The following is a 27,635-nucleotide window of genomic DNA, read 5'->3' as shown; positions in this document are numbered from 1 at the left end:
GTCGCCCTGTAGGCCTTTGGCTACTGCCTGGGGCCGGGGCCTCTGGCTGTGGAAGTGCAAGGTGAGGGGATATCGGGAAAGGGGTGAGGCGGCTGCGGGAGGGCGGTCGGCGTGTCACAGCCCCCCAGGGCGCCAGTCAGCGTGTGTTCAGCTGGATTGCTCGGGCCAGACCCCTCTGCCCGCGCCACCTGCCCCGGCGCACCGGCCACAGCTGCCCAGGGCCAGGTGTGCCCCTGCCGCCTCTTGACCCAGCCGGGCTCCCCTCAGTCCGCGGCTGGCATCCGCTTCCCCTCTCCCGCCGGCGAGTCCTCCCCTCCCGGTCTTCCTCTCCTTGGCCGCCGACCCGTCCCCACCACTGGGCGGGCTGTGTCCCGGGCGGGCGGGGTCTGCACACCCGGACGGGGCGGGCGGCTTGGGCTGGGGCTGGGGCTGGCCTCCGAGCGGGGCTGCAGCCCGCGTCCCCCACCCCGCTCTCCCTGCCCCGCGACCCCGGGGCTGCCTTCCTCTCCCTTTCCCGATCCCTGAGGTCCAGATTAGCGGCGTGGGCGCTGCTCCCCAGGCTGAGAGCCCGCGGCTGTAACTCCCAGCTTCTCCTGGTGGAGTCGGGAAAAGGGAGCGGCAGTGCTGAGGGAGCTTCTGTCTCCTTGATCAGGATTTCTGCCCCAGATAAGTACCTTGAACACTTTCAGGTGTTATGATGGCGGTGCTTGTTGATGTCACATGTTTTTATACTGAGAGGGATTACAGTGGTGAAAGCAGGGCTTGGTTCAGTTAAAAATGAGCTGAAGGCATGAGGCTGTCTCATCCTCCATCATTCACTCTCCCAGGGTGAAACGTGAGACCGTCGATCTTAAAAAGATACTTATAGTTCGTAACTAGTCCAGCCCAGCTACTGTGTGTTAACAGGAACAGCACAACCTGAGGCGTTGGAGACCCAGGGACATTGCACTCCTAAAGAGCTCCTGGCAAAATCTGGTTTGTTTTGTTTTTTTTTGTTTGTTTGTTTTACTTAAATTGTGGGACAGACTAGTAGTATAGAGGGAAAAATAATTGGCAAGAAGGATTTTTTCATATAACAGCTTTATTGTGATATTGTTCACACAACATGAAGTCCACCCACTTGAATGTTACAATTCAGCAGCTTTTAGCATATTCACATTTGTGCAACCATTATTATTCCAGAACGTTTTCATCACATCAGAAAGACCAGTTGAAATGCATGACCTATCCACCCCTTCCCAGTGGTGGTTCTAAAGAAGTTTCTTGGCTGTTCCTGACCATAAATTAACTTGTTACATTCCATGAAATATCTGGGAGGAATTCTAATCAGAATTGCAATGAATCTGTCTATCAAAGCAGGAAGAATTAATGTCTTTATGGCATAAACTTCTTCTACACATGAATATATCTGGGACCCTATCTTTTCATCTGTCCAGAGCCAGGCCTATGGGAAATCCTCATTAATACTTGGGTTTGTGAATGATGAGATTCAATACATCATTAGATGGAACTGTAGCCTTTCACTGAAGAGAAAAGTAACCTCGTAGAAGCCAAGTGATTCTCTGATGGTTAGAATGAGAGACCGCCAGTGCTGGAGTATTCGAGTGGACTTGGTGCTTGCAGAGTTCTCCACCACCTACAGCTAAGGGGATTACCGTGTTCTTTTACTTTTTTTTTATGGCGTTGCTTTTATTTTTACTTATTATATAAAATTATTTTTTATTGAAGTGTTGTAAATTTACCATGTTAGCTTCAGATGTACAGCAGAGATTCAGTTATAAGCTTATGCATATGTATATAAATGTTTTTCAGATTGTTTCTAGTACAACTCATTACAAGAAATTGAAAATAGTACCCTGTGCTATATAGTAGGTCCTTGTCATTTATTTTATATTTATTAATGTGTATCTGTTAATCCTCCCTTTCCTGCCTGCTAACAACAGTTTGCTTTCTATGTCCATGAGTCTATTTCTAGCAGCACCGTTTTTGCTAGCAATATATGCTGGTTGGCTCTTTTCTGTTTCAGTAGTTCCATCTTATGTGTGGGCGTTTTTCTTCTGGTGGGCCTGTGTGTGGTTTGCACACGTGATAATAGAGATCTGTATTTGGGAGAACTCCAGGCCTCGTGTAGTCCCTCGTATGGAGCGCCCACTGAACTGATGCTTGAACTTGGAAAAAAACAGTAAATGTTGGAATTTCCACTATGGTTGAGACTTCCAGGTTTCTATAACCTCTTTAGCCCACCTAAATTTTGGCTGCACCCAATACTGGATAATTTGGTGGAACTTCATGGTATGGTGATGTAGAGACAGGGCCTTGTATGCTTCTTCTCTTTCCTTTTTCTAACAATCATTTTCCTGGGCCTTCCAGGTACTCCCCCAGAAGGGCCCAGGGCTGGCTTGGTGCTGCACTGAGGCAATATTTGTTAATAACGCCCTTTCCTCATCTCTTCTGAGCCTCCATTTCCTTCTCTACACAATGAGGGCTTAGACTAGATAAGTGCTTTTCAGTTTCTTTTAAAGCCATGTTTCCTTTGAGAAACAGAAAATTCAAATCTCTCCTCCCATCACAACCCTTTAGATTTTGACACGTCCTCCAAGGAGTCACATAGCTCTTTGTGGTAAATTGATGTGATTGTGATTCCACGTGGCACAGAAAAGACTCTTCAGAGATTTATTGCAGGGAGAGGGCAGGAAAGGGGCAGTATGTCACACTTTCTTGTGTGAGCACTGGAGCAAAGGCTTGGGTTTAAATACAGTGTCTGATGTGGCATCTCTCTAATCTTGCACAATGTGATAAACCTCTATCCCTAGTTTCTTAATGTGTCAAGTTGGGGTGGTAATGTTTTAAGGCTTTTGTGAAACATTATACACATAAGCCATTTGTGTCTCGGTAGATACAAGACCTGCTAGAGAGTCGGAATTTCTTTAAAAATACATATATATTGTCCACATCACTCTGTCTGTGTGTATTTTGAAGTTCCTGGAGGGTGAGGGTTGAGTGTAATGTCCATCGTGGGACAGGTGGCCCATGGGTCTGTGTGCCTCAGATTGCCCCCTCCTCCCCAGTCCTCTTCCTCTCAGTCCAGGATGAAGTTCCCTAGTAGATTTACACACAGGTCTTGTGGAAATGGCTTTTCATTTTATTGTTTCACCAAGGAGGGTTGCCATCATGATCTCTGTGGTCAGGTTTTGGTGACCTGAAGGCTATGCAATTGGGGATTTCTATTTTATAAAAAGAAAAAAAATTACAAATACAAAATTAGACCTAGGTTGGTGGCAGGGGCTTTTGAAAGTGGGGACCATTAGCTTTTTTAGCTTCAGGTGCAGTGGCCTCTGGCCACGAGGACACATCCTCATGCTCTGAATTTGGAGGGACCAGTGGGTTCAGTGGGAATATTTACTGAGTGCATCTCATGGGCTGCGCATTCTCTTATTTGTACTGTGTGTTCCTTATTTGAGATGGTGAGCTGATTTAAACTCAATAGCCTCTTTAAAATAATAGACTTTTTATTTTTAGATGTAATGTAGATTCCCATGTAGTTGTAAGAGATAATATGGAGAGGGCCTATGGACTCTTTGCCCAATTTTCTTTAATAGTTCCATCTTGCAAAGTTGGGGTACTATTCATTCGTGACTCACTAACCCTTTTAGGTTTGTGTTATTGCCCTCATTTCTATTTATGAATAAACTGGTGTTGAGAGAAGCACACAGGTCTGCCCAGGTCACCCACGTGGTTAGTGAAGATTTGGGTGGAACGTGGGCATGGCATTTCCAAGCAGTACCATTATGATGGTCTGTGGCAGGGAGCAGCATTCACTTTGCTTGTTTATTCATTCATTCAACAAACATTTATTGAATAAACTCTGTGGGTCAGATGCTTTCATAGGGTTATCTGATTCTTCAGCAGTATGGAGAATCAGGTAATGTTTTCTTTTTCTTTTTTTTTTTAATATGAGAAAAATATCTCTGAGAGGTTATAATCTCCCCAAAGGAAAAATAGCTCATAAATGAGGGATAGTACATTTGTACAGTTCCTTCTTCTTATGCAGGTGGTACCCTAGGCATTTTACATTTGCAAACTTCCATAATCCAGATATATACTTGTAAGGCAAGAAGTTTTTTTTTTAATTGAAGTATAGTCAAGTTTACAATGTTGTGTCAATTGCAAGGTGGTTTTTTTTGAATTTTGAATGGAGAAAATATTTTTTGAGGGGGTTAATTAAGTTTATTTATTTGTTTCATTTTTCTAAAATGAGGTACTGAGGATTGAGCCTAGGTCCTTGAACATGCTAAGCACGTGCTCTACCACTGAACTGTACCCTCCTCCCCAAAGCAAGTTTTCTTACCCATTATTCTGCACCTTAGGAGTTCAAATAAATTGGCGTTGAAATCCAGATATTTTGATCCTACTATGGTTCTTTGCATTATATCCTGCTGAGGGGTGGGGAAGCAGTTCCTTTATTCATTCATTTATTCAGCAGTTTTGAGCACCGACTTTGCATCAGGGCCTGCCTAGGTGCTTGGAAACAGAAAACAAGAAATGATCCTTTTCTGCAGGGGATGGAAGCCTAGACCAAAAGCTGGGTAATGTGATCTGAGCTTCAGTAGCCATGTGCAGATGCTGAGGACAAAATTATCCCCGATTTGCTTGGACTTCCCTTGCCTTCTGGCTGGTGCACATCAGGTCGCCGCATCCCAGTGAGGCCCGCAGCCCACAGCACAGTATGTACATCGATTTACCCTCCCTTCTCGGCAGGGCCTGCAACATGAACACCCCTGACTACGTGCAGTGCGCTGAGGACCACCAGACTCTCCCGATTGTGGTCCAACCTGTGGGGATCATCTTAGAGAATTTCTTTTGCATCTATAATGGAATCTCCTTGGTGAGCCAGATCAGACCGTGCGGCTCCCAGTGGGCACTCTGTATCTACTATAGGTATCTCTATGCGCCCGAGAATGGATGGAGTGACTTCCAGACCCACCGCAATGTCATGGGCCTTGTCACCATTACTGACTGCCTCTTGGCCAAGACCTTCTAGAAGCTCCACGCACAGAGGAGCTGTATGGCACCACGCTCTACGACTCTCAGCTCTTTGTCTTTATGCTGTATGGGGAGGTGGCCGAGCAGCCGCACACCGACGTGGCCTTCAATCTACGAGGACTGCGGGTGGTGGAGAAGAGGATCGAAGACTTCACTGAGTCACTCTTCATCTTGCCCAAGTCCAAGTGGCTGGATGGGGACCCCGAAAATTCTGGGGAGAAGACCCCCCTCCTCTACATCCTATTTGAGAAGGAGGACTTCGTGGGACTGGACACAGACAGCAGGCAAGTCAACCTGAAGGCCGGGCCACCCTGGCTGTGTGACAGATTGCTTCCTTACATCCAGAATGGGATCATCAAGGAGGAGGGCTTTCTTGTAGCCAAGGCGGGAAGGAGGTGTAGCCCGCCGGTTTTCAGACGTTTAAAACTAAATCCGCCTTTGTTTCAGAGAGATCCTTTTAGGGTTAGTGTGGACACTTACTCCCCCTTTTCAGCCAGGACACTTGGGGGGACCCCTGGAGTTGCTGTCCAATAGAGTAGCCACAGCTACTGATGTTAGTAGTGCTGGGGAGGAGGCCGGTCTGAGCTGAGATGTGCTGTAAGTTAAATGCACATCAGACGCTGAAACTTGTCTAGTAAAAAGAATATAAACTATCTTGTTACTTTCTATATTGATTACACGTCAAAATGATAGTATTTTACATACAGTAAAATAAGTAAGGTCTGTTCTTAAAATCAGTTGCTTGGTTTTTTTTTTGTTACATTTTAAACGTGGCAACTGGGAAACGTTATTTACATGACTCTCATTTCATTCCTGTTGGACAGCCTGTCCTGGGACAGTTTCATCCCTTTGCTTATAAATGAGACTCTGAATCCCGAGACGCAGAATGAGGTGCTGGTTGAGCTCAGGGTGGAGCCGATGTCTCCTGCCTCCCAGGCCCAGCACCAGCACGGCTCAGGCCCTCTCCCCTGCCTGACAGCCACCATGCCAAGTTAGGACATCAGAAACACTGCCAGGGGCTTCCGAATTAGCTCCTTACGCAGGGAAAGGCGTGTCACAGTGTATGGGACACAGCAGGGAAAAATTCGTCCTCACTTTGTCCCTGTGATTAGGTCAAAGGCCCCACTCTGCCTTGGAAGTGCAGACGATCACTTCTGGGCTGCCTAACCCCTCACCCTCTACTATGTTTCCCTGTGTATCTTTCAAGCTGTCCCTCGGGCAGAAGAGGGTGAGACGTCTTTGCCGAGAGGTGGTCCCCCTTTACTGGGGAGAGTGAGGTGAGCTGTGTCCCCCCGGCCTACGGCCTCGGGCCTTGAGTCTGGAGAGCGCTCATGGCGGTCCCACAGGTGACGGTCGGAGGACATGGTACGTGCTGCCGGGCCCGCTGTGCAGGAGGGGCTCTGTGATTCTCTGTGATTCTAAGGTCAGATTCTACTTTCTTGTTGTTGGTAAGATGGAGGAGAAGATGCCAGAGAATTGATAAAAAGAAAATCCACACCAGTCCTGTGAATGACAGACACAGGGGATCCGTGTCCCACCTGCGTGTGGTGCCTGGCAGGCTCTGGAATAATTTTCACTTCCTCCCCGGACATTCCTCTATGGCTTAAGGAAGGGGAGAGGCATGTCGTGGCCATGATCTGTACTTGTCCTCACAGGGCCCTGTGATCTACATGCCCACACTACACTTCTGCTCCTTGGAGATGAGGTGTCAGGTTTAGGAAACTGGGCACTGCTGAGGGCATAGCTGCCAGAACCGTGCTACACCAAGGCTGGCTCCGTTCACCTCACCTGTCACCTCCTGTTGAGTCCTAAGGCGTCATTCAAGGTAGGTGCATCGGTGCAATGAAAGCAGGGACCTCCTTCACCCCCTGGACAGACTGGTGGGTGATCAGTGGAAGCCTGGAGCCCTGCCCCAGCCCCACGCCAGTGCCTCCTATTTTGTCATAGGAGGCACTGGTGACATTTTTGCTCAGCAACTGCTTGGCTCTGATTCTGCAGAGCCAACAGAGAATGCCAGCTTGTTTTTGCCTTTTGAAGTCTGCCCTTGGGATTTGGCGGAGTAGCTGGATGTGTGCTTAGCCCATAGTGGTTGACACTGTCACCATTGTTTACCCAGAACCTTGTGTACCAGGCATGGCTGCCGGCATCAAAATACAGCAGCGCATTAAACCTCCCTCCTGGTGGGTCTGTCTGTTCTGGTACCATAAGGGCTCAGCCAGCATCTGAACGTCAGTGAGATAACGTGGCCAATGAGCTCGGGTCAAGCACGTTCTCCGCCAGTGACTTTTACTCCATTGTTGCTTTTACTATTACACAGTCATTAATTTTTTAAACAATGCTTTGGTTCAGGAGCAGAACCTAATTCTCCCCTGTTCCTCTTGGTGGGAGTGAGTAAAGTTGTCCAGCTTGAAATGCGACCACATTTTGTAGCTCAAAAGCTGTCTACACGCATCTAGGTGAAGTTTTGGTTTGGGGCGCTGACCACGTTGGGGTCCCCCGGCAGCATCGCTCCCCTCAGGCCCCTGCCTTCCCTGGATCAGGATGTGAGGGTGGGTCTCACCGTCCCTGCGTCCCTGTCCTCATCACACTGACGTAATTTCTTGTAAATGCTGTCAAAGTCATTTTTGTTCTCGTGTGTTTCTAATTTTGGCTGTTCCTCTATTCCTTTTTCTATTTTCCTTTTTCCCTTATACCACCCCGTGAGCATGTTGTTGGGTCTGAAAATGTGGGCTGTGCACACCCTGCATTGGAATAGCCAGATCGCCCTCTGTGCCGTCTCCATCGCTATAAAAAGCAAAAACTTAACAGTTGCCATGATTCGTATATTATCCTAGTCATCTTATTTTCTACTTTTTTGGAATTTTTGCTATGTTAGCACATCACCCACTGGAGTTTGATATCTGTTAAAGTCCTTGCTTTGAGGAACCTGTTAGTTCGTCCTTATATTTGGTAACAAATGCTCTCTTACTAATTTTGTTTATTTGTTTTGAAGAAGTGAGATGCGAATTGATTTAGGCGGCTGCTGAGGGATTTTTTTCATGGAGTATTTAAACTTGGAAAGTCAAATTCTGCAGCACCTTGCTTGATTCTGGCTTTTACACAAACGTGCTCGGCACGAGGTTCCTGGCTGTCGCTGTGTGACGTGCGTGACGGCGCTTCCTGGCCGGCGGTCACTGGTGAGGAAGTGGCCGGCTCGGGGGTGAGCAGCTGCAGGGGACGCTGTTGGAGGAAGCAGTCACCGGTTTTTTGTTTTTTGGTTTTTTTTTTGCATTCACCTTCCCAGTGCCATTTACTTTACTTTGCATTCATAGAGGGGCAGGAGCGGGCCTAAAACCATGCCACTCTTTTGTTCCCTTTATGAGGCTGGTTTTTCTAAGTATCAGGAAAACATTGCCTTGTCCTAAGTAACTGGTTCACTTGGATCTGGTGGACACAGGGACCGCTAAAGGGGACCGTAGCTTCCTCTCTGCTTCAGCCAGTGGGCATTCAGAGCCAGGTCTGGGGTTTGCCTCAGCAGCCGTGCAGGCCTCCCTGCACCGGCCTTTACTTTTACCCCTTTTTGGCAGTAAATAGCTGACTCTGTGTCTGTTGCAGCTGATGTCCACCACTGACGGCCGTGTGGTTATTTTGCGGTAGTGAGTCTCCAACACCCCTGTCAGCCGTGAAGGGACCTTGCATTCTCACCCCGACCCTGGTTCATCTCACCCAGGGAAAGGGCTTGGCCACCACCGTCATGCTGGACATGAGGCCTTGTTTCTCCTTTCATGCTCTGGTCCAAATGTGGACACTTCATCCTTCACTGACTTGGTCTCGCTTGAGACAGTCCAGACTTTCTGAAAGAGTCCATCACATTCTGGGGGGGAACAGAACAGAAGTAAGAGTCGCAAGTAGGAGTCTAGGCTGTCTGGGTTGGCAAATGCAGGCTGGGATCTGTGATGGCCGGTCTGTGCCCTGGAAACTGGCCTTTCCCGTGGCTCCCGAGAGAAAAGGGGTCGGAGCGAGAACAGACTTGCCTGGGTTCCTACCATCCTCATCTGCTCACTGACAGGAGTGTCAGCTAACTAGGAGCTCCCCCAGACCTCGGGCCCTTCAAACCTCAGATCACGGGAGATCCTTGAGTCCTTTTTCTGGTCCTTCTTTGTGAGAATCCAGTGCCTTCTGAGGTGACTGGCAGCAGGAGATGCCTCCCCCTCCAGGGAACTCCCTTCGGAGGACTGTGACTCAGTGCACCTTGCTGTGAGCTTGTGGGTTTCCATCGTGCTCCCTGCAGAACCAGACTTGAGACTGGCTTAGCGACAGAAATAACAAGACTGATTCCAGGGCAGGGCCAGGTGGAGGGAACAGTGGAAATTGAATGTGACCTCAAACACCTAGGTGGGTGCTGGGGCTGTTACTAAAATGGGGAGCCTGGGAGGTACCTGCCAGGAATCGAAGTCTAGAGTAAATGGTGGACATAAGGCCTTTTTTTTTGACATATGGCATTTTTAAGATGCCATTTGTCATCCAAGTTAGGACTTCCAAGAGGCACTCGTGTCTATGAGCCTGGGGCTCAGGTGAAGGAGCCGGACTAGAGATACACATTGGGATTCGTCATTCTTAGCTGGTGTTCACAGCCGTGCAAGTGGATCAGCTCATCTCAAGAGGTGCAGACTGTGTCTGAGGGGGGGCAGGGCTGTGCCTGGTTTGGAGGAAAGCCCGGACCATGCAGCTTTGGTGTGTCAGTCAGCGGCGTTTGTGATTTTCAGAGCAATGGCATTTATCCTTAAGGTTCTGGGGGGTGGGCAGGGCCACACAGGAAGAAATCTGAAGAGAGGGTTTTGGCCACGTGTGCGCGTCTTGGGACGATCCAGGAGCTGCAGGGTCCAGAAGGGGAAACTCCTCAGAAGCTGGAGTCGGAGTGGGGAGTTGGGAGAATGTAGTCACACTCTCCTGTGATGAAGGGAGGGAGGCCTAGGGAGTCCGCACCCTAGCGGACTCTCTTTCCCACGAACAAAAGGCAATCAGACAGAAGATTTGAGGTAAGAAGGGATGGGCGTTGGGAGAGGAGCCAACCTGGAGAACGGTGGTTGAACAATTCTTGAATAGTCTCCCTGAAACATAGAGTTAAAAAAACCCAGACTCTTAAGAATATTGATAGTGACTGGGGAGGAGGCAGTTGTTTTTCTGACCTCCTAAGGGTAAGGTATGTATCCGGGGATATACAGAAGAATCGGGCAGTCTGTTCCTGGGGCTTCACCCTTACCAGGGGGAACAGTGCAAGTTTAAAGGGGGAGAAGGGCAGCGGAGGGAAACTAGCCAGGCCCCGTGTCACGTACCAGTCGGCCGCCCTACTTGCGTGTTGCATTCACATCCATGCCTCCCAAGTGGGCGGTGGCAGCCCCGTTTTGAAGATTGGGAAGCCTCCTCAGAGGTTTAAGGAATTGGTTCATTTAGCAGCTAGTAAATGCTGTAGCAGGATTCCAGCAGGGCCTTGTCAGACTTCAAGGGCATGTTCTCTCTACTAATTCCGGTTGTACCTGAAATGGTGAAGTGAGTCAGTTTCGGAGCCTTTCAGAGAAAGTACGCTTTAAGTGCCTCAGGACTGTTGCACAAAGCTCAGTGTTCTTTCATGGTTCGGAACCACCGCAGTGCTTTTTGCCCCACAGATGTAAGGTCTTACTCCTTTGACGATGGCGTGGTTGTAAATGACATACAGGTGCAAAACCACACTTAACAGCTTCTGAAGGGAAACTCTCCTGTTCTCCCTTGATCGGCTTTCTTCCACGGGATGTAACTGTGCTGCAGCTAAGGCCTGAGCTTTCCGTATGGAGTGAGGGTTTGATATCCAAATTTAGCATAAAACAGTCAGATGGAGAAAATCGAAGATGACAATATATTTTGGGGTTTCATTAGACAAGACATACTATCTGTTAATGGCTCATAAAGCTAATGAAATTGAGTACAGAACATTACATTTCTTACTTTCTACTGAGAGCTGTCTTCCAACATAAGGTTCTCTGCTTTGGAACTTCAGCTCAGCCACTAGGGCGCCTGTCATTGTGTTGGTGTGATTGCATTTACACAGTGCATGTAATCTGGGCTTCCTTAGCCCCAAACACTCCAGTGCAGAATCATAGGCTGTAGCCATCACTTAGTTATACAAATACTTCTAAAACTATATGATACCAAAAAAAATAAATAAATAAAAATAAAGAGAGAGAGGGAGATTGCCTTTATCAAAGTTCCTTTGGATTTTAACTGCAAAGTGTTGTTGAGCAGCTCTGGTTTCCTTTGGATATGAATATATACATTTCTTTGCATGTAACTTGGATTTCAGGCTTGAACACCAAGCTTTTGTTTTCCATGAGCCACAAAAATCATAGCCAAATGACACACGTATGAAACAGTTTATTCTTTTTATCTGAGACAGAATCCTTGAATTTGGGACTTGAGCTGCGACTTTCCTGTTTGCTCTTCCCACCCCTCTTGTCACCTCACTCCTTTTTCCCACGTGGCCTCCAAGAGGTCATGGTCTCATAAGAGCAGGTGGACAAATACCAGTTGGTCGCCAAGCAGTGCTGCTGTAGATGGAGCCCAGCCAAGAGCTAAAGGACATCATCAGGGAGGACTTCCTGGAAGAAATTGGCTCTACATTCAGTTCTGGGGACAGAGTAAGAGTCAGCCAGGGGAAGGAATCAAGAGGGTGACTCAGGTGGCAGGAGCAGCCCGGGTAGAGGCCTGGAGGCTTGTGGGGTGGGGACTCGGGGAGACTGCCCTGTGTGGTCCAGGGTGGTGGGTGACCCTGCTTTGAAGGACACTGGAGAGGGCCTAGGGGTGGAGGGCTTTGGAGGAGCTTGGTTTTTACTAGAACTGACACAGAAGAGGCAGTGAAGGGTGTCAGCAGGAAGTGACCCTTAGGAGAGCAGCTCTGCCTGTCCTTTTGAGTCCCACCCCTTCATTCTTTTATTCACAAAACACGCAATTCTGAGTGTCTAGGGGAGAGGGGGTGGACCCACAGTAGTAAGCAAAATGTACTTGCTTCTTGAGAGCTTAGCAGTGTCAGAAGTTGACTTAGATTAAAATGTTTTATTAACACAGCAGGGCACCTAATCCAAAGTGCGGAGGTTGGAGGGAAGGAAGACTTCCTTGACAAACAGTTAAAATGAGCCTGGAGGCTAGTGGGAAGTAGCAGCAGGTCACGGGGCCCCTGAGGTCACTGGGGACCTGGTACTGAGGTGAGGATGGACAAGCAGGGTCGGGGGTGGGGCTAGAACTCTACCAGGGAGCCTCTGATGGGTTTGAAGTGGGGGAGATGTAATCAAATTTGTGCTTTGGGAAGGCTGCCTTGGCTGTGTGTGTGTGTGTGTGTGTGTGTGTAGCGGGGAAGAGGGGGAGGGTGTCACCAACTGGGAGGGTCATTAGAAGACCATTCACAGGCTCGGAGGCCACCAGTGGGAGAGGGGCGTCCGGACTGCTTGGGGACCGCAGGGGCAGAGTGGATGCCGGGTTTCCTTGTGTGGAGGGCTTGTTAGCGGGGTCGCTCTAGCGACACCTTGTGGCTGGAAGTAAACAGATGGAGGCCGCCAGGTGGACTTACCTCTTCTCTCCTTCCCTGCCTTGTGTGATGATCTTAGCTCTGCCAACATATGGAACAGAAGAGCTAAGTTCCAGAGTAGCCCAGGACTTTGCTGGGCTCGTTCAAGTGAGAGCAGATAGGATTTAGGCTTGTGTTGAGATCTGTAAGTTAACTTAGCTAGAAACGTCCTGTCTTTTGGATTTTCATAGGGGTAGTAATTCTTGATAAAGATTGCTTTCTTGGTGAGAGGAAATTTAATACAACTGATGTCTTTCTCAAAAAATATCTTATCTTTTAAGAAATTTAATATTCAAAATAATAGGAATATTTTAAAATGATAAACTAAGGCTTTCGTGTAGTTTCTTTGGTTTCTGAGTTGATGTGTAGGTAGACCCTTTGCATTACATAATAGCACATCTTTGACAGTATTTAAAGAGCTGTTAGTGAGCGCCCCCAATTTGAAAGCATCATTAAAGCTTGCTCTGAAATAGTGAAGTCATATAGGTCTTGTTTGCAGAAGCCAGATATTTGGTTTATAATCTGCAGCATAGCTCCCTTTATAAAATAATAATAGATTCAAAATTAACAAAGTGGAAAATAATTGATTTTTTTTAAAAAATGAAACATAAACTTTCTTGTGCTATTGTTGCAACTGGAAATTTTGAAAAGAAAAATCCTATTGTAATATCATCTAAGTGAAATACATATATGTCTGTCACATTTGAATAGTAACTGCACAGTGGTTTTTGAAGTCAGGATCATTCCAGCTCAGATACTGGCAGTGATGGTTGCTGGTTTTCAATGGAAGAGCCTAAATTTGCTTTCTTAGCTTTATTCTTTTCTTTTCTTATATTTTCTTTTCTTTTCTTTTCTTCTCTTTTCTTTTCTTTTCTCTCTCTCTCTTTTTTTTTTTTTTTTGGGGGGGTAGTGCGAGGGTTGAGTAGTGCTGTGCCAGCATGATTTGGGGGCAATTTGTGGGCAGATGTCGTGCAGCAGCAGTGAGATATTTCCATGCATTTTACTTTCCGGACATCACCAGGGAACATGTGTGGTTTGTGCCTGCAGGATGGGATGCTGCAGGACTCCCTGGTCCATCAATGTTATGTCTTGGAGCTGCTCCGGTCAGTGAATGATTTTCTGTGGCTTGGAGCTAATGTGGTCTGATGCAGATGATCAGATGTGTAACTAAAGTACTGTTACTTGAAATAAGAGAAAAGCTAGCAAAAATGTCTCTAAAATACAGGATGAGGGAGGAGAATTGGCTGAGCTGCTTGCAGTGGGGATATTCTTAGGTGACTCCCTCACTGTGTCTCCTGTCACTATCCCCCACAGCCCTGCATGGCAGTCCTACTGAAGCAACCATGCACTTTCTCAGAAACGCGCTGAATTTCCTTGTGCCTCTGATTGTTCACTTTTTTTTTTGAAAGCACATCTTGCCCTTTGCTTAAATGCCATCCCTGCTAGCCACCACTTACACTCATTCTTCTGGACCTCATCCATATATAGTTGCTGAATGAAAGAACAAAATGTAGTATCTCCATTTAGTGGAATATTATTCAGACATAAGAGTGAATAAAAAAGAAAAAATAAATAAAGGGGAATATGAAAAAAGCCATCTGCTCTGGGTAGTCCACCCTGACTTCTCAACCTGGCCTTTTCCCTTTGAAACCCCATCCCTTATACCCCACTCTACTATTTTTGATAGTATTTACCACCTTCTAATAAAGTTTAACATTTTCAAAAAAAAAGAGACATGCTGATACCACTTCAACATGGGAAAGCCTTGATAACAGCACGTTAACTGAAAGGAACCAGACACAAACAGCCACATATTGTTGATTTCAGTGATCTTAGAAATGCCCAGAATTGGCTCATGCAGTGGCAGAGAGCAGATGATGGTTGCAAGGGGCTGGGTGGAGGGGGGTTGTGGAGTGACTGCTAGTGACAGGGGTGTTCTATTGGGGTGATGAAGTGTTCTGGAAATAGATGGTGGTGAGGGCTGCACAACCGTGAGTGTGCAGAAGACTGCTGAGCGCTGTCTCTGGGAGTGCTTGTTGTTGGGGGGGCTTTATTTTGTTCTCATCCTGTAATGTGAAGGTTCATCTTGTGCTGAGACCATTCAACTCCTGTGAGTGGTAAGGCTAAGAGACTTTGCAGAGTCATGTTTCTTTTTTCCCCCTTGCTGAGTGTAGGCAAAAATGGTTTAAGCCTGAGAAAGTGCTCCATATGCAGAAATGTCTTTCAGTTTTGGCTGGTGTAAAAATCTTGTGAGCTTTTTATTCATTTAGGACAGTCTGTAGGGGGAAACAGCCTGTGAAGCCTGGGTGAGACTTGGAAGAGCCGCGCTACCCTCCCAGACACGGGTGGGGATTTCACCCCCATTCAGGCAGTGAAGGGCCAAGACCCGTGAGAGGAGTTGACAGTCATGAATATTTATGTGTATCCGCTGCTTCATCTTGGATATTAATTTCTAGCTGAGTCATTTTGTGGCGGCAGCCTCATTCTACATCAGGAATTTATAGTATCTGCTCTTTGAGGTGAAGAGCTGACAGACTTGATTATTTAACAGTCTATCTTGTATTGATATCTCAGATTCCTTTGTCAATCGCAAAACAGCAGAAATACAGACGTCCTTTAATGCCGATGTGACCTGGAGCAGGTTTAGTTTCTGTACCTCAGTGACCTTATCTGCGTGTGGGGAAGATGATAACAGTGCTTCCCTCAGAGGGGCTGGTGAGAGGAGACTGAGAAGCACAAATGGAAGACTTACACGAGATGCTCATGAATGACAAAATTTAGTGCTCTCAGCCTGGTGAGGCCTCAGGGGCAGAGATGTCAGAACAGAGCAGTCCTAGCCGGAGTTCGATCCGCATTGGCAGGTTTTATGATCACTATCACCACTGTGGGTTATCAGGTAGTTTTAAGACTTGGTAATATGAATTCATGAATAATGTTAAAGACTAGACAACTCAGATCCGGTTTACATAGTTCTCAAGATTTCCTGTGAGAAATGGATATTTTTTCCCCATCTTAAATCTGAGTGGATTCTCTAAAAAAATTCTGTAGTCCTCCATCTTTTTCCTTTAATTCTCCTTTTTTTTTAATAAAAGTTTTTAAATGGAGTTACTGGGGACTGAACTGAGGGCCTCATGCGTGCTGAGCACATACTCTCTCAACTGAGGTATACTCTGCCCCATAATTTTTTTAAACTTTACTTTCTTAGTATTCAGAGGTTTGAGGCCTCTAATTCTTTTTTTGGAGACTTGTCCATACACCGGTAAATCTAAAATTAATGGACAAAATTTGGTTTATTAAAAAAATCATTAGAACTTTTATCAATCCATTCAAAAGGAAATGCTTATTGAGTTAAAATGTTTCTCCTTTATGGTGATTTCTAATTTTTGGTCTAGCTTAACTTATTAAAAGTAATCCTCATCATCATAATGACCAAGCTTGCTGTGAGTGGACACCTACCAAAGGCTAAACTGTTTTTCTCATGTTTTACTTCAAAGCAGGTGTTTGACGGTAGGTATCAATGTCTCCTTTTTGCAGCTGAGGGATTGAGAGGTGGGCAGCTTGTCCCAAATCAAACGCAGCTGGCGGTGCCTAGCTCGGTGCTGGAACCCAGGCTGCACAGGATGCATTCTCAATTTCTCCTCTGATCAGCCTCCCGTTGAGTGGTTTCCCGAACTCCTGTGAGTCCATAAATGACTGATTTTGGCGATCTCAGCCTGATGAGGCCTTCAAAGGAGAGACACCAGTGAGAATGTGAGACAGAGTGGCATAAATTAAAATTGTACATTTTCACAAATGTTGCATTCTCAGGTAATGACTTAAATAGTTTATGTTTTCTTTATATTAGTGCTATGTAAGCACTAAAAACAAAACATTAAAAATGATTATAGTGCAAAATAGGAGTGGGCTTTGAAAGTCCAATCATTGCTAATGATGTTGCTTGTTTTTCTCTAGTGGTGCTTATTGACAGAATAATTTACAATGACTGAATTTGTTTTATGTATGTAGTCTTAGTATGGAGGAAAAGTTTGTCAGTGCATATTGAAAGTAAAATCTTTACTCTTTTCTTTCCTGATGATAAATATGTACGTTGTTTCCATGGCTTAAGTATATTTCCTCATTTGTGAAATTTGAGTGATGCCGTTTACCATGTCTGACTGTGAGAGGTAGACGCCTTGTATACAAAGCATCCAAGAGCTGCTTAGTAAAAATGTGCTGTCACAATGACAGATAGTTTAGAAGGATCAACTGTGAATACTAAAGAGGTTGGCTTGTTTCTGATGCATATTCAATATGGATATATATGAATATGGCTTAAAGTAACAAGGATTCAGGGTTTTGTGTGTGTGTGTGCGTGCAGTATGAAGTTTTAATGAAATCTGTATCATTCTATTGAGACAGGGACTAGTTAAATTGACTTAAGCAGACGACCTTGAAGATTATTTACACAGAATGTGTATTGTTACAACTCAGTGTTCATGCTGCCGTGTAACTATACACTCAGACATTTAAATTCGTAGGACTCTGACCAGAAGCATTAAGTTTAGAAAAATGGCACATTGATCATTTTCAGGGAATAAGCTTCTCTCTTTTGTGATTAAAGAAAATTTTGATTTATTTTTCTGCACTCTTAATAGGTTTTAAAATATCAAAACATTGATTTGACATGTCAGCTTTTTTAATAGAAAAAAGCTCATGCTGTTTTAATATGTAAATAAATGTTTTTGTATTTCAATACACTTCTATGATTTCCTGGCTCTTTGAGAAGTATTTTGCAAGATACTTAGATTACCTCCTGTTGGAAAAATACAGACATGACTTTTATGAATATAGGCCTAGTACAGGTCTGTTGGTTTTTGCTACAGTGCAAGACATGAGGACTAGGAGAGCAGTATGTGCTACATAAGCTTTTAGTTATCTGATTCTTGTTTCTGATCCACAGGCAATTTTTGTGTTGCACCTTTCCAGGCAACCAGGAAGGCCTTTTAAGCCATAGGTGGAGCTGTTACACCTTCTTACAGTCTTAACTTTCCTGTTTGTAAAGGAAGTCTTAAACAACGTTTTTTTTTTTTTTTTGATTCCTTTGCTTAGTGCTTCAGGGTAGCACAATGTCCATTATGTCTGACTACCTGGAACTATTATTCTGCTTATGTCTTAGTTTTATTCTATCATCTCGCTGTGAACATTTCAGACTTCCTGTGCAAACAGTTGCAACATCGGACTTTTCTTGCAGTGTTAGAAACCAGTGAGCCGGGATTTTATAAAAGAGCTAGAAGCGGCCTCTGGAGCACCTTAAAGCTGAAAAGTGTACTGAGTTCCCTAAGTATTATCCCCACCGCTGTGTGTCAATGGGTGGTAGGAGATTTGGTACATATACAAAGGGGTGTGGTGTTTTGACTTGGGTTTGTGTGCACGCGCTGCCACTGAGCTACGTGATCCTGAGTCAGTTCGTTCTGAGTTTTTCCCTCGTCTGTGAGATGGGGACACTCATTTCTGCTTTGTAGAATTGTGAGAATTAGAAATTATGTAAAGTGTTTAGCACAGTGTGTATGACAAGAGGGCTCATAATCTTAACTGCTATTTGGTGTGAAGCCATCATTTGATAGTCTTTGGCAATTACTGAGAAACAGGAAAATAAGAAAAGCTGGTTTTATGATGAAAGATATTTGAGGAGGTTCCATAGTTCCTATACACATAATTTAGCATCAGCAGAGTCAGGACAGTTACACAGTCGCCCTGAACCAATGTTAAGCCACAGAATTTTTGTTACTTCATATATGTTGGGGCTTAAGGGGACCCAATACTTATACACATGTTGTGTCCAGCAGCCAACTGAGAGATGACAAAGAAGAACAGGCAGGCGATAAATGTCTCCTTTATTACTGATGAAGCCACGTTCTCCATGAAATTCAGGGCTGTGGGAGAGTGAGTGTCATGACACTATGTCCCAGAATTAGAGACTTACGCAGTCCCAGGTAACTCTGGTCCACAGCGAGCATTCCCTTGAGAGATTCTGACCCATAATGCACAGGACTGTCTTGCCATGGAACTGAGCATCCCGGCTGCTTCCTAAGGGTGGCCAACACTGGAGGGGAAGGAAAGCTTTCATATGCCCTGCTTGTCTCCCCGGACTCACACCTCAATCTGTTAGTGTGAGGAGGGCTAGCCGTGGGCCAGTGGTCAGGAGTGTGAAGGGAGAAGCAGTCTCCCATGGACCAGAGGAGTGGGGAGGAGGGAATCCCCCCTCAGTTTAAACAGGTGGTGGCTTGAAACAGAAGGGTGCTCCTCAAGAGTTTATAAGAGGGGAAATAAGTATTTCCTTTGGGACTCAGAATAGTCATGAAACACAGAAGATGATTAGATGGGAGACTTGTAAATCACTTTCTTATTAAATTGAAATTTGTTGGGCACCAAAAATGTGCTACATTCTTTTCTGAGAGTTTTACAGAAATGAATCCTCCAATTTTCACAACAAGTGAGTAAGAAAGATTTGATTGTTATCCCAGGTTTACAGTGTGGAAATTGAGGCACACAGAGGGTAAGTAATTTGGCCAAGGTAACAGAGCTAGTAAGTGGCAGAGCTGGGATTTAAATCCTGGCTATCTGGTTTCCAGGCTCCCAGGGATGGGCTTTGGGTGTTTACAGGTATCTGCATCCCTGGATCTCTGTACCTCTGCATCAGTTAGACCAGAAAGGACAGGGAAAGTGGAGTTATACAGGTGCTCACAGTCGTGTCTCAGCCACTGTCCATGGAGTGTGCCCCGTGATTGGCATTAATTGTTTTCCAGGCAGTAGATCTGTTCTTATAACAGAAATTTAGTCCATTGAGTTAATCTAGAAACCCTTCCTGCTCTGCTTCTGTCCACGCTTGCCATGTGACTGCCTGCCCGAGATTGGGCCGTGGAGGAGAATCTGTACTCATGGTTGAACTCTGATATTTCAATCTGGTTTGTAGTTTCACATCTCCTGTTACATTAATAAATTAAATTTCTGGTTTTCTTGCATCAGTGTGTCATAAGTTTGCTTAATGTGAAACCAGTCCATGGGAGCCGAGGGGTGCTGACGGTATAATTTCTGAGCATGTGGCATTTCTACCCGTGCAGAAATGGCTGGAGGATGTCCACCTTCCTCACTGATTTCTCCCAGCAGCAGGGTCCTCTCCCACCCCCGGATGTGAGGATGGGATCTCTCTGAGTAGGCCATTCAGAGGCCGAGTCCACCAATCCGAAAATGATGAAGTACCTGGAAGTGGGTTTAATAGAAGACAAGGGCTTCCAGGTTGTCAGATGTGCTGTTCGAGTCCATTTGGTGAAAAGCTGTCCACTGTCTGTGGTTGAGCTGCTTCTTTGCTGTTTAAAAGTCTGTATTACATGAAGGGATTTTAAAAAGCAGAAAGGTGTGATTTCAGGTGGTACATCCGCACCGGTGAGTAGTGCTGGATGACCGCCTGTGTGAGGAATAGACAGAGTCTTACAAACTTCATAAAACAGCTTTTAAAGCTCTTCCATCTGAGTGCACTTCGTATGGGGTCCAGTTCATGACTGGTCGCGCTGAGAGGGCACGTAACTGATGATGGCAGAAAGGACACGGAGGCATCAAAAAGGTCCCAGACATTTTCTCTGTTTAGAGGATGGGGCACAGAGTAATATATTTGAGATGGTTTTTCATTGAACACTTTTGAGTATTTTCTAGGACTCCCCAATCCCCCATGGTTCCATGCAGCTGGGTGTCCCCTCAGTGCAGCTCTGTCAGCGCTTGCCCTGGGCTGACGCGGTGTCACGGGGAGCAGGACGGTCAGTGTCCCCGGCTCCTCCGAGCTCCGTCTCCTCATCCGCAGAGCCGGGTTTCTCATCCGTGTCTACTTAGTAGGATTGCTGAGAATCACACGTGATGGTTGTCAGGTGTGATTTGTGGTTGTCTCTGTGATTGGCGTATAGTCAATATTTGATAGAAACTCTTGTTTTTTATTATAATTGTGGCTCCTAGATTGCAGTGGTTTTTAGTCTGCATTTATTTTTTTATATAAATTTATTCTTATTTTTAAGTAAGCACTTGTATTTATTTATTTTCATGAAGGTACTGGGGATTGAAGCCAGGAACATGTGCGTGCACAACAGGTGCTCTACAATGGAGTAATACCCACCCTCCTTGTCTGCACTTAAAAATAAATATTTCAATACACAAAATATTTCTTAAACACCATCATGGGTCCTATTTTCTGCATAGACAATTGAATACATATGCCATCTCAATAAGAATAAATGTCATAGGGACATACCTTTCTAAATCTGTTTACATGTTTTAAAACGATCATAGCTAGTGAAAAACACGAGTCTTGGATCCACTACTTCTTAGGGTCTGCTTTGCCATCATGGGGAATTACATTCTACAGAGAAGGCTAATTGGATCTCATTGATATTTGGATGATTTTGCAATGTTCAAGGCTTTCAAAAGCTGACCGTTTTGTATTTTAAACTAACTACAAAGTTATCTTCTAGAAGTTGTAAGTCCTTAGCTTGTGAAGTGCCCAGTAATTCTGTTTGTATATGTCTGTGTCTCTGTGAACGTGTATGTGTGTGATTTCAGGAATGTAGCAATAAGTTCCATATAGCCTTCTGAAATCTTTCTCCTCCAGTTCAAGGTGTAGGTATATATTTACACAAATAAATTGATACTCTTTTGTGATTTGGCATATTGGTGGGAATAAGAGGTTCTCATAATTGTTTCAGAAGGGTTGGGGAGCATGAGCTTAGAAAATGGGAGGAGATAGAGGCAGGGAGGTTCTTTAAACTTTGTGCAAGATGAGAAACAGTAGCTTTTCTTTTTTCTTCTAAAGCAAACTGGCACTGAATTGTAACATACTAATACTCAGAATTGCTTTTCTGATCAGAGACAAGTGCCTCAGATTTTTCAAGGCAACATGAATGATGAAATGTGTTTTAGCAGTTATCTTTAAAAGTAGTTTTATTTTTCAAGTATAAGTCTATAGACTGTTCTTTTTTTCCAGCTGTACAAGAATTTCTCATTGATCCAGGTACGTGATCAATGTGTTTAGTTTCTTTGGGTTATTTATTTTTTTTAAGTGCTTGATTCATTCTGGTGTGAATGAATGTTTAAAATTTCTGGATTTTGATCTTTAAAACTTGCTGATTTATCAGAACTGCAAAAAACCTGATGTTTGTTCCTTGTTTGGTGGGGCAACCTATTGATTTATGTTGTCTGTTATAGAGGGAAATTCTTCCTCTAGCCTGTAGATAATTAAGTGAATGGTTTGCAGTGTGCCTTAAAAATTATTTGAATGCATTGAGCATGTTTGTCCAGTGAATTTTGGATTGAGTCATAATAATGACTTTGCTTTGATTCTGTGGCTTTTGTCCTCTCCACAAGAATTTGAATTCTGTTGCATTTTGTATTCGTGTTCTTAACAGGGGAAGGAATTTTGCATTTTTTACAGAGGTGGGTTTTCCTATCCCCTCTGAATTCCTTCTGTAATTGATACAGCGAAAATCTGTTATTGCAGTGCTTAATTATTTCATAAAAAATTTTTTGGCTTAATCAGAAACAATGACAAAGAATGATAATAAAAAATACGAAAACCTTCCTTCCTTTGAAGAATAGAAATGAGGTGGTCAGGCTCACGCATGCTTTGTACCTGACACACTTACTCTCATGTCATTGTGTATCATGAGTCGGAGATGGAGTTGCTTCAGGTTTATAGATTTTTGTTTTAACATTTGTGTTGAATTCATTCTCTAGGCATGATGATTCCTGTTGCCTTTGTGGAAAGTGTAGATGAAGGGAAACAAATGCTTTGTTTTGTTTTCAGGAGGCCTGAGATGCTGATGAGAAAAGAGTAGAGGGTGGGCTGAGGAAAATAGTGATAGACCCTCACCTCCAGGCTGAAATTGATGAACAAAGAAATCAATTAAGTGTATTGGTATTTGACTAATAGAAGTCAGACAGCCCAGACTGTCTAGTTATACCCAAAGGAAAGTACTGAATTCACCTGCAGAATTAGGTGCTTTACCATGTAGAAGCAGCTTAGAGCAATCAGAAAAATCAGTGATGAGATATAAAAAGAATATAATATCTTTTATTTCTGAAACTTTTCTACATTAAGTTGTGTAGAGCTAAAATTAAGTTTCAAGCACCAGGAGTTAAGAGTTTAGGTGGTTCTGTGGGATCGTTATTCAGGGATGTGTCTAGACCCTGCTGGAGTGGCCGAAGCTGGCAGGAAAAGATCCAGAGCCAGGATTTGTCATCCTAGGATGTCCTCCATAATGGTTCCATGTGGGAGCCCATGATTGAGTTAACAAGTTGTAACACATCGCAGCCGCCTGTCAACTTTAAGAAAAAAAATGTGCTTATTAACTGCTTTAAAGCAAACACCTGTGCATCCTCACTCCTGTCTCCTTGCCATAAAAAGCAGAGACAATGCCTTGCTTGCATATTTGAGGTTATAGATAGCACACTGCTTATTGCAGAGCAATGACCCAGGCCCTCAGCTATAAACGCCAGGCCTGCGTGGTGTTAGATAGTCTATTATCCCCAAAACAGGGACCAGGCTGGTCTGGTGGTCTGCTTTGTAATGAACATGTCTAAAAAATGTATCTTGTTCCCCTCAGCCCATGACTTCCCTAAAGGTAAACTAAGCCTTAGTACTCATGGTGGAGTCTACAATCTCTGTCTCATCCCTTCTTTCCCCAAGTTCCTGCCTACTATCTCACAACTGTTATTGACTTTTTACTTTGATTATACACAATAAATATGGGAGCATTTGAGAGACTCGTGGATTTGGCTCCCTAATCCCTCTCGCTTTCTTTCCTTTTTCCGCAGTCTTGAGAAATTCATTCCGTGTCGGTAAGACTTCCGCCAGCCAGAACCCACAGTTCCAGGTGAGAAGGATGCAGGCTTTATCCCTCCTACCCGAGGGAGAGAGAGGAGATAATTGAGATATGCTCCCCTGTGGTCCCTTCCTGCCCCATGGCCACTCCAGTTCACCTGCAGCCTTCTGGCCTCTGCTCACAGGGCCTCTGTCCCAGGATTGACCGCAGCCTTTTATTCCCTTGTCAACATTCCCTGTGCCTTTCAGAGGTTGCTCTCTTCTCTGCAATTCAACCCTGGCAGATGTGATGGTGGTCAGCGTCCTGATGGTCAGTTACTTGGGGACTCCCAGGAGCCATGCTGATTCTCCTGAGTCATTCGGGGTTACAGAACTGTCAAGCACTGCAGGAAGCCCATTCACGTGAGTTCAACACAGCATTACATCACTTTCATTTTATTTTTGAATTTTCAGTGGAGAAATTATTTGTAGCACACTGTTCCAGATTTTAGGCCGCCTGCTTTCCTCACCACCATTTCCTTGTTGGCTCTGGTGCTTGTTTTAAGAACCAGGTTTCTTCTCTGGTCATTTGTAGCAGCTGGGCTTGCCGAATCCTTGATTTGCATTTGAAGCAGAATGCTTCTTCGTGATGTCAAACTGATTTTCCTTGTCATGTCTGAATATTTCTTGTACACTCAGCAACAGTTTCAAGTGAAATGCTCTTGTCCAATTTCGGTTAACTAATATTTGCTGATCTCCTGCTTTCATGCTGAGGGCAGTTTCTTCTTCCTGTAATAAATGTTAGCAATTTGCATTTACTATGGAAGGTACTAATCCGAGGTGCTTTTGTTCTTAACAGTTTTAATACAAATCACCCATTAAAATGTACAGCGGATTTTACTCTATGCCCAGAAATGTGCATCCCAGTCAATCTTAGAATATTTTCTTCCCCCCAACAGGAAACCCAGTACGCATAAGCAGACATTATCAACTTCCCCATCCTCCCCAAGCCCCAGGGAGCCACTCTTCTGTCTCTGTGGATTTGCCTGTGCTGAACATTTCATGCAATTCGAGTCACTTCATGTAAGTGGAACCGTCTATTTTGACTGACTTCTTTCACACTGAGTAACGTTTTCAATGTTTGTCCATGTTGTGGCCTGAGTCAGTACTCTATGCTTTGCTATTGCTGAATAATATTTCACTGTATGGCTGGGCCCCTTTATTTACCCATTCATCACGTGATAGTCATTTGGGTTGTTTCTGTTTTTTGGCTCTGAAAATTAATGGCGAAAAGTAATGGTGAATATTCCTGTAGGAGTTTTTATGTTAACATTTGTTTTCAGTTCTCTTACTTGTGTGCCCAGGAAGCAGAATTGCTGGATCATTCAGAAGCCAAATGTTCAACTCTCTGAGGACGTGCCAGGATGTTTTCCAAAGTGGTCACGCTGTGTTACATCCTCACCAGCAATGGCTGCGGGCTCTGCTTCCTCTGTGTCCTCATTAGTGCTTGTTAATCTTTTTTTGATTTTAACCTATTGTAGTGAATGTGAAGCGGTTTCTCCTAGTTGTTTTGACTTGATTTCCTTTAGAGCTAATGTTATTGAACACCGTTTCATTGTGCTTATTGGCCATTTGTATATTTTCCTTGAAAAATATCTTTTCAGATTCTTTTTTCATTTTTTAATTGAGTTGCCTTTTTATTGTTGAGCTGTGGAATTTTTTTTTGATACACAAATTCCTTATCAGATAAATGATTTGAAAAAATTTTCTCCTGAGTGTTGTTTTTTCACTTTCTGGATGGTGTCTTTTGAAGCAAAGTTTTAAAGTTTAATGAACTCCAATTTATCTCTGTTTTCATTTTTCCTTGTGCTTTTGGGGTAATATTTAATATCTGATGTATTTTATTAAAACTTGTATATATAAAATAACTTAATTCTTAGGACCGTTCTAGGAGATGGGTGCGGTTGTTGTCCCCAGTCTATGCATCGGAGACTGAGATGCAGAGAATTTGACTGACATATTAGTGTCAAAGCTACCCAGTGCTGTGGGAATTCAGACCCTCATGTTTTTCCCTAGCATCTGAGCTCAACACCACCATGCTCCAATCTTTCCAGGAAACGTTAATGAAAAAATCTTTACTTTTTTGATTTCTTGTTAGATTTTTTTCTTATTGGGGACCTCAAATTCTCATTTTCTTTTCGGATATCAGTGTCGATTTATTTTAGGTCTCATGTAGGGAGAAGCATTGCTATCAGTTAACTTCTTTATTACTCACTCTCCAGTGATGATTGTTGCTAGTTGATCTAATCAAGTCATGCTTAAGTCTTTCCTGCTCATGACACTAACAGCAGAGTCATGACTTATAGAATGCTCAAAGAAGAAAGTACTTGATTGATTTTATTTTGCCAACCAATCAAACCAATCAGATAAAACCCTGGTGTTGACACAGACTATAAGCCCTCCAGAATAGGGTCACTGTCTTCATTGTGTTTCATTTGTTGGGTCACAGTGTCTGGATAGTGCCTTGCTGTCCAGCAGTTTTGTGAGGATACGGTGCTCGTGAATCATTGTAAGGACAGAATTTTGACAACAGACTGTGTTGTTCATTTCACGACGGGAAAGGTAATATAGAATTACTGTTCAGATCTGTTTTAAGATTAAGCTTTGAATTTTGAGAATAGTTCAAGAAGCCATACAAAGCTCTTTTTCACTAATTTTAGATCTATCTTAGACACATTATGTTTACATAGCAGAGTAACTTATCAAGTAGATTTGACAAAAGGAGTGTTATATTGATTATTTGTTTTAGTTGAAATATTCTACCAGGGATAAAGTCATAAGTGCCCATAAATGAACAAATATATTTGTATTTAAATGCAACATGGGAGCAGACTACATATGTTTCTATATAATATATATGACTGTGTGTTTTAATCTTTCTGTCAGTGTTTTAATAGTTTTTCAGCAATTTTGTAACTTTAGAATTCTTCTATGGAAATCACCCCCAATTCTAGTGCAGTTTGTACTGTGTATCCTGTCTTATGCATGGGATTCCACTGTCCCCTCAGTGAGGAATTTCCTCTCCTATTGTGTTAGGAGCAGAGTTAAAGGAACTGTGATTTCTAGGCCTTTGCTCTCCATGTGTTTGCAGTTGGCTCTCAGTCACGATTTTCCCTTTCCAGAGTTTTCATTGTTAAATTAGAATTTCTGAAAATAACTATTAATATGTTGCATTGGTCTCCCTAGAAACTTGACGTCTTTGTGCTTTTCAGTTTTCAATTTATGAAAAATGCAAATGCACTCTTGTTTTTAAGTTGTCCTTTTTCAATAGATATTTATCTCTTAATTGATAGAATAATTTTTCCCAATGAATGAATTGGTGTGCATGTTTTAAAGGATAACTTACTTTTTATTTTTCTTATTGTAACAGTAATATTCATTGTAGAGAATTTAGTAAATAAGGATTAACACAGTAATAACTTCACAATGGCCTCTAATCTCACCTGGAGATACAGTTGTAAGGTTTGAAATTGAGAATTATAAGTCCTCTCAAATTTTTCTTTTTCAAGTACGTATAGGTTACTGAGATCCTCGAATTCCCATATGAATTGTAGCAGCAGATAGTCAGTTTCTGCAGAGGAGCCCGCTGGGATTGTGATCGAGACCACGTTGAATATACGGATCGCTCTGGGGAGCACTGCCATTCCAAGAGCACTTTCTTTTGATAGGGGAATGTGTGTGGAGTGTCTGTCCTGGTATTTAGGTCTTCTTTAACTTTTTTTTTCAACAATGCTTTGAGTTTACAGAGTATTATTTTACTTTAATTATCTTTGCCTTTATATTGAGGACAAGTGTGCAAGGTACCGGGATCAGAAGTGTATTTGAGCCCCGCAACTTGCTGCCACCATGGACGCTGCGCTCTTGCTTCACCCGCTGTACAATCTTGCACAGAATACGACCTCAGTAACTCTCTCTTGAATGAATGATTATATGATTGTTGGATGATGCTTGAGAGTCCTTGTGATGATTTTTTTCCCCAGCCTTTCCCCAGTTCTTAACTATGCCCTTTCTCTTCCTAAACTCCAGCCTGGGTTTCAGCCTGCCTGTGGCATTGATTTTCCTTGTCTGTGGACTCTTCCTTTCACTGGTTCCCGATAATGTTACATGTGGGCTGTGGAAACTTGCTAGATGTCAAGAAAG

The 27,635-nt window shown here is 43.9% G+C and overlaps 1 protein-coding gene across 1 annotated transcript in view; it reads left to right on the top strand.

Annotated features, from left to right (window-relative positions):
• The first annotated feature begins 4,831 nt into the window (after window positions 1–4,831).
• LOC140693525 (trafficking protein particle complex subunit 9-like) overlaps window positions 4,832–27,635 on the top strand; it is a 53,262-nt gene continuing 30,458 nt past the window's right edge. Inside the window, exons 1-4 of the mRNA XM_072957345.1 lie at window positions 4,832–5,327; window positions 23,450–23,508; window positions 23,706–23,858; window positions 24,395–24,518. Of these exons, the coding sequence (XP_072813446.1) occupies window positions 5,104–5,327; window positions 23,450–23,477 (252 nt within the window). The 5' untranslated portion in view covers window positions 4,832–5,103 and the 3' untranslated portion in view covers window positions 23,478–23,508; window positions 23,706–23,858; window positions 24,395–24,518. The remainder of the gene's footprint in view (window positions 5,328–23,449; window positions 23,509–23,705; window positions 23,859–24,394; window positions 24,519–27,635) is intronic.

The sequence above is a fragment of the Vicugna pacos genome, unplaced genomic scaffold, assembly GCF_048564905.1.
Source record: "Vicugna pacos unplaced genomic scaffold, VicPac4 scaffold_19, whole genome shotgun sequence".
Taxonomy (NCBI): domain Eukaryota; kingdom Metazoa; phylum Chordata; class Mammalia; order Artiodactyla; family Camelidae; genus Vicugna; species Vicugna pacos.
The sequence above is the reverse complement of the archived record's forward strand: the minus strand, read 5'-3'. Positions and strand labels throughout refer to the sequence as shown.